Below are 16149 nucleotides of genomic sequence, written 5' to 3'. Positions count from 1 at the left end.
AAAATTCAATATGGGATTGAGATAAACGTCTATATGAGTAACGGGCGAAGCTAAATAAACCGTTGGTGGCCGTCTTTTGTTTGTTGTTCTTATTTTAATTTTGAAACGTTTGTAATAAGCGGATTAGAGCTTTGAAGTACGAGCGATGATTTAGAGAAGTGGATGCGTTCGCGCGCCGGGAAATTATTTTGTAATAAATGTTAATATTTTTTCCTTTTTTCATTGTGGGACGTACCACATTACAATCTATAAATTGTATATACAGATGTCAATCGCAATGAAAAATTTAAGTTAATTATTAATTGAGTTGATAATTTTTTTAGCTTAGATTTAAGTGCTTATAAAAAATAAACATCTTTGGGACATTTAGGTAAGATGCAAGGTTCAAGGTGATATTGAAATAAAAACGTAGGTAAATAAGGCATAAATGTTTTCTTTCTACTGAATATAACAACTTACTACAGCAACGACATTAAGGCGGTGGAAATTTCAAATTAGTGTATTTAATTTTCCATACAACTTAATATATTTTGGTTGTTAGCTTGCTGTTTCAAACAAATTATCCTGGGGAGAATTTTGGTATTTTTTTATTATTAGATTCCATATGTAGGTACCAACTTCTGATTTTGAGTAATGTGAAAAACCTAAATAAAACCGGACAGAATATTTATCAGTACGGTTTTTACTCACTATTATTTTTAGTCGCTTTTGGCGACATGTTTCGGATGTTTGTGCCTGAGGATGGATTCCCAAAGAATCCGAAACATGTCGCCAAAAGCGACTAAAAATAATAGTGAGTAAAAACCGTACTGATAAATATTTTGAAATATGTCTCACGATAGTTTAAGTGCGATTAAAACCGGACAGCTCAATTCTTCCCTTTAACGGTTTTTACGTAAACATAAATCGTTCTCATAAGACCTCATCGCAAACAGATGCGCGGACGGCTACAATCATTAAACCATTGTAAACGATTCCTTTTTCACATTGATATAAGGTTGTTAATAGCTGTCAATTTGCAATGGACATGTGACCTTTTATACTTGTTTATCGATAAGACAGTATGAGTTTTGTGTGAGCAATAAATTCGCTGTGATAGTTACGAGCCGATGAAAAGTCAACGGTGCATAAAAACGAGCGCAACTAAAACTTTATGACGCTATGTGGCTTTGGATTGATGTAGAAAATAATGTATGAAATCAGTTTAAATTCTTCTGATCTCTCGCCAAACGCGAACCTAAGTTTACACATTTTATAATTACCTTATCTTACTTTGAAAACATTGAAGGTTTAAATTGACTAAAAAGGAATATTTGTTCAGTTTGCTAACACAGTGGATATATACTAGCAGTTTCCTCGCAAAATATTAAATTTTCACTATATGTGTTTATATATTTATTTAATCTTTATTGCACAAAAGTAGAACTTATCGTAGAAAAGGTGCACTTAATGCCAAAAGCATTCTCTACTAGTCATCCTTAAGGCATAGCAGAGAGATTGTGGGCGAGGCTACTGCTAATACTACTAACAAAATATAAATCTAATTTAAAATTTTACATACATATACCATCGAAATATATACAATACATATAATATACATATACCTAATATACACAATATAATATATAAATGGTACAATGCCCCAAGGGCCTATTTTAGATTTAAGCTAGTTATTAATTTCGTTTACGTAGTAGCACTGTATATGTCTTGTATGTAAATAAATTTGTAATTAAAAAAAAAAAAAAAATATATAAATTATAAAACTAAAACTAGGAATATTAAACATATTAATAACGGGTCACTCACGTATTTTAAGTCGAAAACGCTCGACATGTTTCACTCCGTACCGAGGAGCGTCATCAGGAGCTTGCGTCGACGGTGACGGACCGCCGACGCCCGGCCGGTGATGACGCTCCTCGGTACGGAGTGAAACATGTCGAGCGTTTTCGACTTAAAATACGTGAGTGACCCGTTATTAATATGTTTAATATGTCTGTGTCTCACGGAAGTTTTGTTATTAAAACTAGGAATCCTTCATTTACACTCAACATTAACATAGCTCAAATAGAAGACAACATAATCTACGTATGGGGCAATTAGAGTATTCTAAAATAGCGGGTGAATTGTAACAAAAGGAGCGGGTGTCGCTTCCTCGCCTATAAATCCGCATTGATTGAGCGCTATAAATCCACGCGGCGCCCGCGCCGGTATCGCACCGTTACCTGCAGGGTTGTCATTGTCTGTATAATAACAAAACTTAACAGTTTAAAATTTTAGTACAGTTTAAAGTTTAAAATGTATCCATACCTTATGATTAATACGAAAGTGTGTATGTCTGTCTGTTTGTATGTTTTTTTTTTATACTACGTCGGTGGCAAACAAGCATACGGCCCGCCTGATGTTAAGCAGTCTCCGTAGCCTATGTACGCCTGCAACTCCAGAGGAGTTACATGCGCGTTGCCGACCCTAACACTCCTCTCCCTCGAGCTCTGGCAACCTTACTCACCGGCAGGAACACAACACTATTAGTAGGGTCTAGTGTTATTTGGCTGCGGTTTTCTGTAAGGTGGAGGTACCTCCCCAGTTGGGCTCTGCTTTAGATCTGGAATAACATCCGCTGTCCTGTGCCCTACCACACAAAGCGAGATGTCATTCACAGTGCCCATACCTCTCTTTTGGACGTAGTTTAAGGACATACCGGGTCCAACCCGGGTCATGTTACCTCTTCACGCTTTAATTTAGTTGAAATTTGGTATAGAGTTTGAGTGGATCTATATTGGGTCGCATAATAATTGATTGTCCTAATGAAACTTCGCATAATTGTTATTGTGCTGAAACTACTTATTAACATAGGGGGCTAATATTTGTCTTTGTCTTCCATAAAACTTTTGGATTGAATAATAGCTTTTTGTATATTTTTCCAATATCAAAACGAAGCTAAAAGGAGTGGTAGGGTTCCTAAAAGCGATAAAAACCCTTGCCGTGGCAAAAATATGAACTTACGAGTGGGTTCACGTTTTCGTACTAGAACTTGAGAACTGTCAAACTGACTCACAACTGGAATTTTCGGTTATTTTACTTATTCATAACTGTTTATTACTCATTAAAGCTTTTCTGTGTCACCAGAGGTCTTAAAATCACATTTTATTCTTAAATATTTTATATTTCATTTTCACTGTTAAAATTGGTTTTTTGATTTGCAGACTAAAACTATAAAAAATCGGGTGTTTTCGCTGACAGCCCTTCACTATATCAGGTATACACGTGTGTTCGTGACGGCGATACGTTTGATTTACGCGGGATATAGGGAATATTACTGCAATGTTCTACCGCCAGAGTGCAGCACTTGTGCACATCCTAAACCATACCTATAGAGTAACTTAAACTTATACATACTATGCCTTAAACAGTTTTTGACAAGTTTTCATTATGACATTGATGCATCAAGGCGGTTTGTTTACAGATGGCCTACCGCGAAACGCGAAAATAGAAATTTCGTTATCTGTCTCTCTATCGATCGAATATGCAAGTGATTGAGACAGAAACCGAACTTTCGATTTTCGTGTTTCGCGGCGGCCCTGTTGACTGTGCTAGTGACGCCCTCTACGCAGAATTTTGCGTAATATTCCCTATTGTAACGCCGCCTGCGCAATGCATTATTATCAGTAAGAGGGTGACAGGCGTATTCTGAAATAGATCTGCACCTGTAAGAGTAAAACACAGCTCTTAGCGCTAGTTGTAGGTATAGTCAGCAATACTATTCGCTTAGCACCTTTGCATACCAACTTCTATGCAGCGGGGGGATACCATTTCTCTGCAGCTGACTGTACGTATATTACAGGTGATATGGCTAACTTGAAGTATGGCTATTAAAAAAATAAAAGGTGATAAGAATACAATTTATTGCCCAACTAGGACAGTTAACGCGAATAACGTGATAAAATACACCGAAATGTTCCAAGTCAGTTTCCACTTAAGTCCCAAGTCCTGTCAGCCCTGTGGTAGGGCGCCATCGCCACGTGTTTGCGCTACACGTTTGATTTACTGCTCTACAAATCGCAGCTGAGCCCTCTACTCACAACAAATGCATTATTATAACTTATGACAGATCGAAAACGACACGGCTATTTACAGATGAATTAATTTGTTGGGTTTGCTTCTTTGTTTGTTTGATAAAATTATTAATGTAAATGCAGGACAATACGGTAGTCAATAATTATTTGAATTTTGTTAGTCAAAAACCCTATTCTGGAGCAGGCCAATGCTGTGTTGAAAACTAGAATTCGAGAACTTGGACTCACCAGGCGTATCGAAAGAGACAAATTCATGTTAAGGTGCAGTAGGTTCAGCCAACAGAATTTTTGAAAAATCGTAAACCTTTTTTTGATTATAATATGGTTGTCAAAAGTTTTGAATAGCAATCTTCAGACCTTTTTCTAGTAACTTCATCGATTCGAACCTGATAGAAACCTGAATTCGATAAAAAAAAATACACGGGTATAGGTGTAAAACGCAACCTTAATTTTTTAGTGTTCCGTACCCAAAGGGTAAAAACGGGACTCTATTACTAAGACTCCGCTGTCCGTCCGTCTGTCCGTCTGTCTGTCTGTCGCCAGGCTGTATCTCATTAACCATAATAGCTAGACTAGCTGTCACTAATTACGCCTCAATTGGAGTAAAAGAGAATCATGCCCGCAATTTCCGCACACGGCGCCTTAAGGAATAATAATAACGAAAGATTCCAAAGTCATATATTTATAAGCCATAAATTAAGCCGTCTAATAATGTAATAATCCCTTCACTATATTTAGTGTGACCCCTGGGCGTCTATCGCTTGTTAGCCGGGCTCGCCAGCAATCCCGACACGTGATCAAAGGACCATCCCCCGATCCGAATTGTCTATTTGTAAACAGGCTAAGTGCAGTGAATCATGACTTAGTGACACAAGAATGAACGTTTGAGGGTTTCGAGACTTTCAAGTGGATTTTTAGTTGCAGTGTCTTTGGTTAACTGGACTTGCAATCCATTGCTCGGTTTACACTGCTTAGAATAAAATAAACAGTAGGCTAGATACATTTTATAAAAATAGCAATGTAAAAGGCAACCACTAATTTGACACCTACGAAAAATAAAATTTTTTCGTAGGTGTCAAATTAGTGGTTTTCATTCCACAGATAAAGTATTAATATACACAGAGTTATACAAATACAAATTTATTTGACAACCCGCATTTTTAAAGCTCGGACCCGACTCGCACTTAGTGACAAAATTTGTTTGTTACTTTATATTTTGCTGTAGTGTTAAATAGGTTCTTATATATTTTTTGCCTAATTGTCCGCTTGTGGCTAAGGATCATTATTGCTCGATATATAACCTGAGGTATTATTAAAATTTAAACATTAGGTAAAGATGAATGTAATACGACGTTCCTTTATCTAAAGCTGCCGTAGACACAATCAATAGTAACTAGATTTACAGCTAGTCCCGTCAATAAAACGCAGTGTCCGTATCACGCCGAGAATAGCGGGACAAGCAAGCATAAGTCAATCAGCAGTCACAACAATGCAACACCGCGACACCCTGTCTGTGGTTCCTAGAACACATCAGCATGTGTTAGCGTTACTTTATCGCAGAGCAAATAAACTTTATACCATTACTAGTTATTGCTTTGGCTCGGCTTTCCTGTCGCCATTCTTCTAGCGGGCCATTCACACATTACAGAGTACAGAGCATCTCTGTCTAATATGGAAATATCAAAAACAGTTAATTCATCATTCTGAAAACGATCCGACCTATAAGATTTTTTGGGATTACTATAAGTTTGTGAAAGCGGCGATTTTTTTTTCAAAATTCAGTACAATATGAATTCAACACATTACACATATTTAATTTCATTTGCGCTTACTTGTATTTACAGTCTATTTTTAAAACTTATCACTTCTAATTAATCATTTCAGTTAAAATTGGTTATTGTACTAAACATACTCGTACGCAAATATACCTAAATAAATACTAGTAATACTACACAGTAATTAGTAAGTTTTGTGTGGTCCAAATGGTGCGTGGGCGCACAGCTCGGTAGCGCCTAACGAGCCCCGAAACACAAATCACCATTAGCGTAACTAACGGACCGCGACCGTAATACCAATACCGATGGATATTAATATACTGGTTTAAATGGTTTACTATTTATTTATTTATTTATTTTTATAAATAAATACGTTTACACGACTTTACAGTAAACCAATACGTCATGAAACTAACACATAACAACATAGAATCATTACACTAAGTATTACATTACATTTCACACACGGATAACAAACATTACGTTACACTCGAGGGCCTAGCGTCCATCACCTCACAGAACCTCAAGCATTCGTTTCTCACAGCCACCCATCGCCTATACATAAACATAGTCGAAATATTAATTTTATATTAGTTATATTGCTAATTGTTTAGGTGGGACAAAAGGCGTGCGCGTTTCGCTTGACTCGCGGTTCATAACATCATTGTTGGTATCCCCCTACCGAAAATAGGTATACTTGGTATACTTACATTAATATAGAAGATTTTGAAATACGAATATTATTCTGCAGATATTAACAAAAAGCTTAGCAAAATGTTTAAATTTAATGTCATATTTATAATCTACGTCAATACAATACGTTGACGAGCTAGTTATAAATCGATTTGCATTGACTTATATTGATTTAAAAATTTAACACAAATTTTGCAGCTTGCAACTTTGGCGAGTATTTTAGTGATAATAATTTAACAGAAGAGGGTAGGTAGCTTGTCGACCGCCATCTTGGTGACATCGGCTCGTGATTCATTTCTTTGTTCTTGCTCGTTAATGTTGTTTCAAGTGTAATACTGATAGCTAATTAATACAGTAAACTAATGTGTAAGTGTGGGGATAATGAAGAATTAATCTTAAACACCATTCTGAAATCAACGCCAGGTTACCCACGTGGCACGTGGCCCATTGTAAAGTCCAGCTATCGCTTTACTTTTATTAATGTGTTACGAATGCAATAACTCAATCACGATTGTCATTACAATCATAATTTTCCCCGTGTCAAACACCGGCCAAGGCACAGATACAAAATGTAACGCAAGACTCAGTTTGACCAAGGATACACAGTGGGCGTACCAGAATAGCTCGGGTTGCAAACTTGGCAGAGCTCAATCAGCAATCACAACACAGAGTGCATTACTGCAGATGCTGTGATGATACATTTGCAATAAAGTCAATATAAAGACTGTACACGATGAAATCCGGCCACGGATGATGTGGTAAATCTTTTAAATGAATGTACATTTTCAAGCAGCACTTTTCGCTTAATAATTTGTGGAGAAACATAATATAAAGTTAGGTTGTCTGTGACTGAGCATTATATATTCCACAGTACCTATATTTTTTTTGTCCACGGTCTTCTGACAGTCTTTACCAAATTTTCCAGTAAAAAATATTTTATTATTTTTAATTATATAAACCAAATTATACTTCATTACATTCTCTTTTCACACATACCGAACATTTTTCTGATTGTGTTCTGATTAAGATAGTTCTGAGGTGTTTTAACTTTGGTGAATTTGACTTTTTGACAAAAGAATACCTCCCATATAAAAACAACTGAGTACTTGGAGTAGACAGTTTTTCTGACTACCTCAAGTAGAAAAAAGTTTCAAAAACTATGTTTTTGGTAAGATGACATTCTAATGAGCACATAAAACAGCTTATGAAAATATAAATAAAATTGTGGCATTGTAGTACGAAGCGAGTGAATATTATCATAAAACGCTGGTAAAAAAAATTAAGGTGTGCTGGAATATATTCGGCGAAAACTCACAAATGCCCATACATTGTAATATGATTGTATTTTTATTATAAATTAAAATAATTACAGATTATTAAAATAAAAGAACTCCTTGAAGATATACCAGATTATGCATGGCCGGGTTTCATCGTGTACAGTCTTTAAAACAAGTCCATTCGATTTTACAAAGAATCATGCGGCTTATGGCTAGATAGCTAAACGCGTGAATAGCGTAAACGTTCACATGTTGGCTCTTGGGTAAGTTGCGTCATATGCAATAATGTTACGGTGTTACTATCACGATTTATGTAAACTGATGTCAAATTCCTAGACTACAAAGCAATGATATTATATAACTATTATAATATCATTGCTACAAAGTTAATATCATGTACATTGGGTATTCAATAGGTATTTGGTACCTATATCAAATGATTACCGCACATCAAAAGATCCACTCGCAAAATGTCACTCCGGAAAATCAAGTCCCGTGCTCTAGTTTCTTTTTAAACATTCGCAAAACTTTCCATTCTAAAAAATATCCCTTTTTCGTGTTTTGATATAGACTAGATACTAACTAGCAACGAATAATAAAATCATAAATTCCTCCAGAAACATGATTCTCTAATCACCTGTTATACAAGAACACAAACTATTTTAAGCTATTAAATTAAGTAAAGGCGGAATAATAAATGTGAGTGAAAGCTGAGCGTAGGGAAATTTGTTTCAATATATTATATTTATTTATACGAGTAAATTCCACTAAATGTCAAACAAATAAATCGTATGCGTGCGCGCCGAAAATATTGTCTTTTGGAGCTCTTCATTAAACCGGTCGTGCGGTGTGGAGACCGACTCTCATATATTATTCTTTCCAGCGCCTGATGGAGTCAAGCCAAGCTTACTCTGCAAGTCTGCAATCTCTGCATAGACTGCAGTGACAGAGTGTGGAAGTGCTACGAAGTTAAAATTGGTTGTTAGTGAAAGTATCGCTGATGGCCTAGCGGTAAGAGCACAGGTTTAATATGTACGCTAGATGACGCAAATAACACGATTTGTATTAAAACCAAGCGTGCCGACTTTTTCGTACAAAATTTATGCATAATATAATTTTAAAATTACTTATCTGTGATAGGAAATATGTTCTTGCCTTTGGGTGCTCGCAATTTTTGGGCTGTTGCAGTTAATTATCATGCAACGAACCTTTTTTAAGTTTTTACGGACGTCCGGCTGCAACCCCGACTCGTACCAATGAGTTTTTCGGAACTTATGTACGAAATATCATTTGATATTTACCAGACGCTTCTCGGTGACGGAAAACATCAATAACAACAATAAGGCTTATTTTTACCCTCTGGGTTGGAAGGTCAGATGGCAGTCGCTTTCGTAAAAACTAGTGCCTACGCCAATCACCCCTCGATCGTAGTCGCAGATAGAATGCCGCAAGCGATCTCATGAATTGAAGCTCCCCTAACGGCAAAGAGGGTGACGCCGCAGGGGATGTTAGTGGGTATTCTCCTCCCCTCCCTCTGGCTAGCAGAGGAAGTAACGGGAGAAGCGTCCCACACACCACCCCCCAATGGGCTTCCACAACAGCCCGGGGGTGAGATGCGTAAATGCATTAACCTCTGCGTCAAAAAACAAAGTGCCTACGCCAATTCTTGGGATTAGTTGCCAAGCGGACCCCAGGCTCCCATGAGCCGTGGCAAAAAGCCGGGATAACGCGAGGAAGATGAGTGAAAGTAGTTCGAACACCGCAAAAAAAAAACTTTTTAAGAGGAAAGGGGACTGGTTTCTTCATAATCTCATACAAATACAAACGTAGTCCCCATTTTCCTCTCAGTTCTGAATCAAGCGTTTTAACGGTTTATTGCTATTTAATTGGTTACCTACTGAATTGATGTTTTTGTCACAGCTTCTATAAATGCTACATTTTTAAAAGACCTAGACATAGCTATCTAAGAAAGTTTTTGTAGATGCTAAAACTTAAGTAACTTATGAACTAAACTTAAATAACATGCAAAAATAATTACATTCCAATAAAACTATGAAAACGGATTATATCGCGTATATTGAATTTATAATTCATCCCGACGTTTCGAACTCTTTACAGCGTTCGTGGTCAACGGGTGACAATATACAATTCAATATACGCGATATAATCCGTTTTCATAGTTTTATTTCATGAGTAACTATCGCGGTAACCGAAGACAATATTAATTACATTCCAATTAATAATCAAAATATTCCTTCAAACTATAAAATGTTACAATCATAAAAATGTACAAATATCCTTCCATACCAGTCGCAACGGATAAAGTTATGAGTCGGGGCGGGAAGTGACGACCCGCGTAAATCAAACCGAGGGATGATATCCGACTTGAGCGGCGTTTAGCCATATTTGTAACGATCATAATTCACTTTCAACATAATTGGGATACCTGTTGCCATTTCAGTTAATTCAAATTAATATAGATTTGCTTATTATTTTTAGGGTTCCGTACCCAAAGGGTAAAAACGGGACCCTATTACTAAGACTCCTCTGTCCGTCTGTCACCAGGCTGTATCTCATGAACCGTGATAGCTAGACAGTTGAAATATTCACAGATGATGTATTTCTGTTGCCGCTATAACAACAAATACTAAAAAGTATGGTGAACGAGTCCGACTCGCTCTGGTTTTTTTAAATTTATGTCCAATTAGATTAGCTTATGTTATCCTGATTTTAGGCTTACGTCTGCGATCTGCGAGCGATAGGTACCTACAAATTTTTATAGTATAAAGGAAAAGTGTAAAAATTCACCGCTTCGGGCAATACTCGATCTTGCAACCATTCGGTACACCGGTCCGATCCCTCTTACTAACAGACCTATGCGCCTCCCTAAGAGGTGTAAACAAAAAGGATGGAATGGAAAGGTTCACAGTTCACACACTTCTGGTGAGCTTCGGTAGCTCAGTTGGTCAAGAGCGGTTCCGAAAGGTCGCAAGTTCGCGACTTGCCCGCAGCGGTGAATTTTTACAATTTTCCTTTAATATAAAAATGAATAATTCGATGTATAATATATGGTTAACAAGTTAAATGAACAGAATGATAATGGTGCTGGCATCAGTCATGAAATACAAAACCACAAGCCTAGGCTGACAGTGACAACACATATTAGCATAAGTACTATGCTAAATAAAATAAATTTCGAATTGTAATATTTTCCAATTTCGATGAATATTAATGAGTATTTTTCATACTTCACAGCGTTTCAACAAGAGATATTTCCTATCGATCCCAGGAAGACCCAGCGGCAATAGTTTACCTCCAAACTTCCTATACTTAAAAAAAACTATCAATAATCTGGCCGTCCCCCTCGGCCTACAAATCACCGCAACCCGACCCGCGCCCGCGCATGCTCTTGGATAAATTAGACCAATTAGTGCGCCCGTGCGTTTGACACCCCTGACATTCTTTCTACTTCGTGCATTGGTGTCCCATATTAGTATTACAAATTCTAATATTGTCTTCGGTTACCGCGATAGTTACTCATGAAATAAAACTATGAAAACGGATTATATCGCGTATATTGAATTGATTGAGATTAAGAAATATCCAAACTTTAATAGGGAAGATGGCTTTTCTCTACCACCAGCTTGGGATCCTGTAGTCCACCTGATAAAGGAGCAAGCGAGACATAGACTGTGAGACCGTAGTGTTGGATGATGCTGGACATTCTGATGTTTTGAAAAGATGTGTCCCGCCGAGTTTGTTGCCGGTCCCATATTGGGATACCCTCCTACAATTTAGGAGGGAATTAAATCTTCTCGGGTCCGTGGTGTAGGGTTGGAGCCGGCATAGTTTATTTTTATCGCGTATATATATATATCTTTACTTGAAAAATAATTATAGTGTATAACTAGCCTTATGAACCGATTTTGCATGTACAACCAGCCTTAAAGTTTGTAGTCTATGATTGTTCATTATTTTAGTATGTGGGTATTTTTGCATTTTGTAATTTTTCCTCAGTCACCCGTTGACCACGAACGCTGTAAAGAGTTCGAAACGTCGGGATGTATTATAAATTCAATATACGCGATATAATCCGTTTTCATAGTTTTATTACAAATTCTGTTTACTTGGTTCTGACAATCATTACCTACATAAAAGTGGTTGTGAGCTGTAGACCTCGCGAGCCCCCATGGCTCCGCCACTGAAAAAATTCTAAGAAATGAATCGTCGAAAAAGTTCTATCATTATAATTATCGAGGCCTGCTCATCACACATGCGACCTGTAATGTAAAGGAGACATCCGAAAGCATTTTGGCCCATGTTGAAACCGAAAATCTTCGCTTCCCTCAGTCAAAAAGCAAATAAAAATACAATAATTGACACGAAATGCGCGGGAATGATTTCGAATATCACTTACTAATACTATCTAGCAACCGTTTATTTTAGATAAATATTCCATATAATTACGTAAAAAATACAAATTAAATTTAAAACAAACTTACCTATGCATTTAGTTACGTGCAGGTGAAGCACATTTCCCTATGATGACTAGAGAAATCGTCCACTCACATTCTGTCACAACTATTTAATTCCATCATATTTCGTTCACCGTTCCATTCATTTCATATTTAACTTAAATTATTTACTAATAAATTGTCACAAATTGCCGTTGTAACGTTTTGAAACAAAAATACAATCTCTTGATTTACTCGCGAATGTGACACATTAGGGATATGTGCCAGAAATAACTCATAATGTGACAATTATGCCTTACTCCCCGTGAATGTTAAAAATTTATTGTTTCCGACTAAATGGTACCGCGGCGATATTGCAAATAAATGATGATTTCTTGGGTAGGGTGACTGCTATAGTTATTGGCCACTACATAATAATTGGCCACTCCTAACGAATCAGAAAGAAACAAGCTAATTGAAGCCTTATTTTAAGAGTGGCCAAATACTATGTAGGTAGTGGCCAATAACTTCACCCTACATTTTTTTGATAAGTGGCTAAAATTGATACCAACAGTAAATAATTATGTGACGAAAATAGCTTGAATGTTAATTAAAAATTTGTATAATTCCACATGTTCAATAGTAAATAGTTAAATACTAGTTATCTGTGAGTCTTTATATACGAGTAGCTATATTCTAAATGCAAATGGTATTTGTTGATAAAGTTGATAAAGACTATTTTGTTTATTGATTGTTTTGTTCAGCTTAATTAGTTAATAAAAATCGGACAAGTGCGAGTCGGACTAGCCCACCGAGGTTTCCGTACTTTTTAGTATTTGTTGTTATAGCGGCAACAGAAAAACATCATCTGTGAATATTTCTACTGTTCTAGCTATAGCTATAGCTAGCTACAGCCTGGTGACAGACAGACGGACAGTGGAGTCTTAGTAATAGAATAGGGTACCGTTCTAACTTACCTTTTGGGTACGAAACCCCAAAGAAAAAGTGGTCACTAACTAGTAAGTCACTGGTAAGTACGCGGCTAACGTCCTAACCGCTAGACCACCCAGCTACGGCGGTACCCTTTCCAAATTCTCAGGTGTGGTGTATGCTATCTTTATTATTTATCTTTATAATTTATATATAGTAAGTAGTGTGACTACTTAAAAACACAAATCAAAAAATATTTAATAGAATAATTTGATTTGTTCCCTAGTTGTATGCTACGATTGCTACGGTATACAAATTTTGAAATTAAAATCCGGTTCGAAGGACCATTTACTTATTTCGTGGTAAGTTAAGCCGGGGAAAACGTCAATTCCTCACAAGTAGTCGCTAACATTCAGTTCGAAAGTAAAACAGCCAGTAAAACAAAATTAAACCAAACCTTAAAATAAAACGCGATCATTGTCGCCTATACGCGTATAGTTTTCATCGCCCGTCTTAATTTATAATGCCCGCTTGACATCTTCCGTTGAAATTATAGCCGCCATTTTGAATTTCGAGTTTCCCGCCATCCGAACATTACAGCAATTAGTTGAGTGAGATGTCCGCGGTCGGCAGGACGTTTTACGGTTTTTATGGAGTTACGAGCGTAATAAACTTTTTTCGAAATATTTTTGTTTATGGTGCAAGTGGGTTGTGTTTAACGGGTTTGAAATTGCCGACGGTGATAATAAAATGAGGTTAGTGGTGTCAGTTTTAAATGCAAAATAAATAGGTAGGTAGATTTTACATGAATGTATGCAAATACATAGCAGTTACTATGTACAAATGTACATACCTAAAGTTAATTTCGTTTCGATTTGTAGTCAATTGATTAGAGTTAGCCATTACTAATTATGATACACATGCGTTTTGAGATATTTTCTTTGATTTAGCAATATTATTAACACGCTAAAGTTCCTCGTTAGAACCTATTTAAGGGGCCCACTGACTATCAGTCCGCCGGACGATATCGGCCTGTCAGTTGTTCGGAACTGTCAAATTTTTGTTCTAACTGACAGGCCGATATCGTCCGGCGGACTGATAGCCAGTGGGCCCCTAAATGAAACCGTCGGCTGCGTTTCCACCAGAGATGTTCGAGAATGCGCATCAGCGAGGGATGTGTTTGTTAAAAACCAATAAAATCACGTCGTTTACCTACCCTCGCTCAGCGCAGCTGTAGTGGTCAATATTCCATTGGTTCTTATTCTTAACAAAGATATTCTTCGCTACGCATCGTAGTCGCACATCTCAGCCGGGCTAGCACATGATTGGCGCGAGAGTATCTCGCCGCGACATAGACTACCCGTCCCCCTTTTATTCATACAGTTAGTAAAAGACGGGTAGTCTATCTCGCGGCGAGATACTGTCGCATCAATCATGTGCTCGGCCTACTGGTGGTGGTGGTGGTGGTACCAGTGTTGCAAGGTATAGTAGAAAAAATTGTGTGATAATTACCATATTATCCCTTTGCTAAACTGTAGTTATATTATCCCTGTTTCTACTGTTTAGGGATAAAAAGTATTGTTTAAGTAGTACGCTAAGTCTTAATGCCAAGTAGTATTACGTCAAGTATGACACTCCTCTGGGAAATATATGACTGTCTGCCAAGTCGAAGCAAACAAAGCTATCTATAATTTATTTGGACTACACGGCATAAAAATACAAGCGACTAAAATTAACCATGCCATTACCATTTCTCACTTCTGATTTCTTATTCGATTATAAGTATTTAGGTCATGACAAAGTTATGTGATTATTTAATAGCAAACGTATAATTGCATTATCAGCATCGCCTTAGAAGCACTATTACTTGAAAGTGATGATGGTGTTATGTTGACTATAAATAGTTTCATGGGCATCATGCATTACAAACATTGAGTGGCGTTTGCACCTTTAGGTTTCTTATAACCTGCTGTATTGACAAGTATAGTAGGTACTCCGAACAACACAATGCAGTTATTCGATCTGCTTGAAATATATAATCTAAATCGACAAATTTAGACATATTTGTATGCAAAATTGTGGTGGACCGTACTGAAGAATATTTTTTCTACGGTCACTTTAACTCTTTAACTGGCCGACTAGTACAGTACTAATATTTACAATCAAACAACAACCTGAACCTGAGTCAAACCATAACTTTTACAAAAAAAAATACAGCGAATTTAGTTCTTACATACAAAATTTATTTTTGCTCTATTTAAGTCGTTTTATAAACTAGAGCTATATGAACTGACCTAGATATACCTCATGTCATTGTTTGTGCAAAGCTTCATTACAATCCAACATTTAGTTTTAAAATGAGAGCGGAACTACGTTTGTATGTGAAGGTGCAATTCGGCCGAGCTTGCCGGGGAGGACTCTTTAAGATTATTAATAATATAATGTTTACCCAGGTATTTTTGTATTTATATATGTTGCTATGTTTATGTAAAAAACGCCACTGTATATGCTATATTTACTTCATACTTGTAAAAGAGCCATTAAGGCCTACTTGCAGAATACATTTTTGAATTTTAAATTTTACCTTAAATACCTAAGCCGTTTCGTGACTGAAAAACAAATTTGAAAACATCCTAGCAATCTGACTTCCACATTTATATCGTAACACGAGAAGAAGAATAGGTATAGGAGTATTTAATTTTTTGTTGTCCATAGGTATAATTCCAAATGGGCAATGTCCTCGCGGGGCGTTTAACTTGCCGCCGCTAGACCGAGCAAGAGAACTCGATCCGACTTTGCCGCCACTGCACAATTCTGTAAGAGAGGTGAGTCAGTAAAATGCTGTCACTTTTCTATTATAGATCTAATATAGCGTGATTTAGCGAAGGTACAGGTTTTTAAATTAATTTTCCGGGTCGAAGGACCAAGTGCCAAGTACAAGTTACTT

The 16149-nt window shown here is 36.8% G+C and overlaps 1 protein-coding gene across 2 annotated transcripts in view; it reads left to right on the top strand.

The window, feature by feature from the left end:
• The window catches only part of LOC134750294 (T-box transcription factor TBX1-like), a 54743-nt gene that overhangs the window by 23806 nt on the left and 14788 nt on the right, over positions 1-16149 (top strand). For both annotated transcript variants that reach the window (XR_010128555.1, XM_063685456.1), the window contains exon 2: positions 15918-16027. Coding sequence is in view for 1 of the 2 variants with exons in the window: in XM_063685456.1 (XP_063541526.1) it covers positions 15918-16027 (110 nt within the window). In the remaining variant the exon portion in view is untranslated. The remainder of the gene's footprint in view (positions 1-15917; positions 16028-16149) is intronic.

The sequence above is a fragment of the Cydia strobilella genome, chromosome 19 (assembly GCF_947568885.1).
Source record: "Cydia strobilella chromosome 19, ilCydStro3.1, whole genome shotgun sequence".
Lineage (NCBI taxonomy): Eukaryota > Metazoa > Arthropoda > Insecta > Lepidoptera > Tortricidae > Cydia > Cydia strobilella.
Note: the sequence above shows the minus strand (reverse complement) of the source record. Positions and strands in the feature narration are given on the sequence as shown.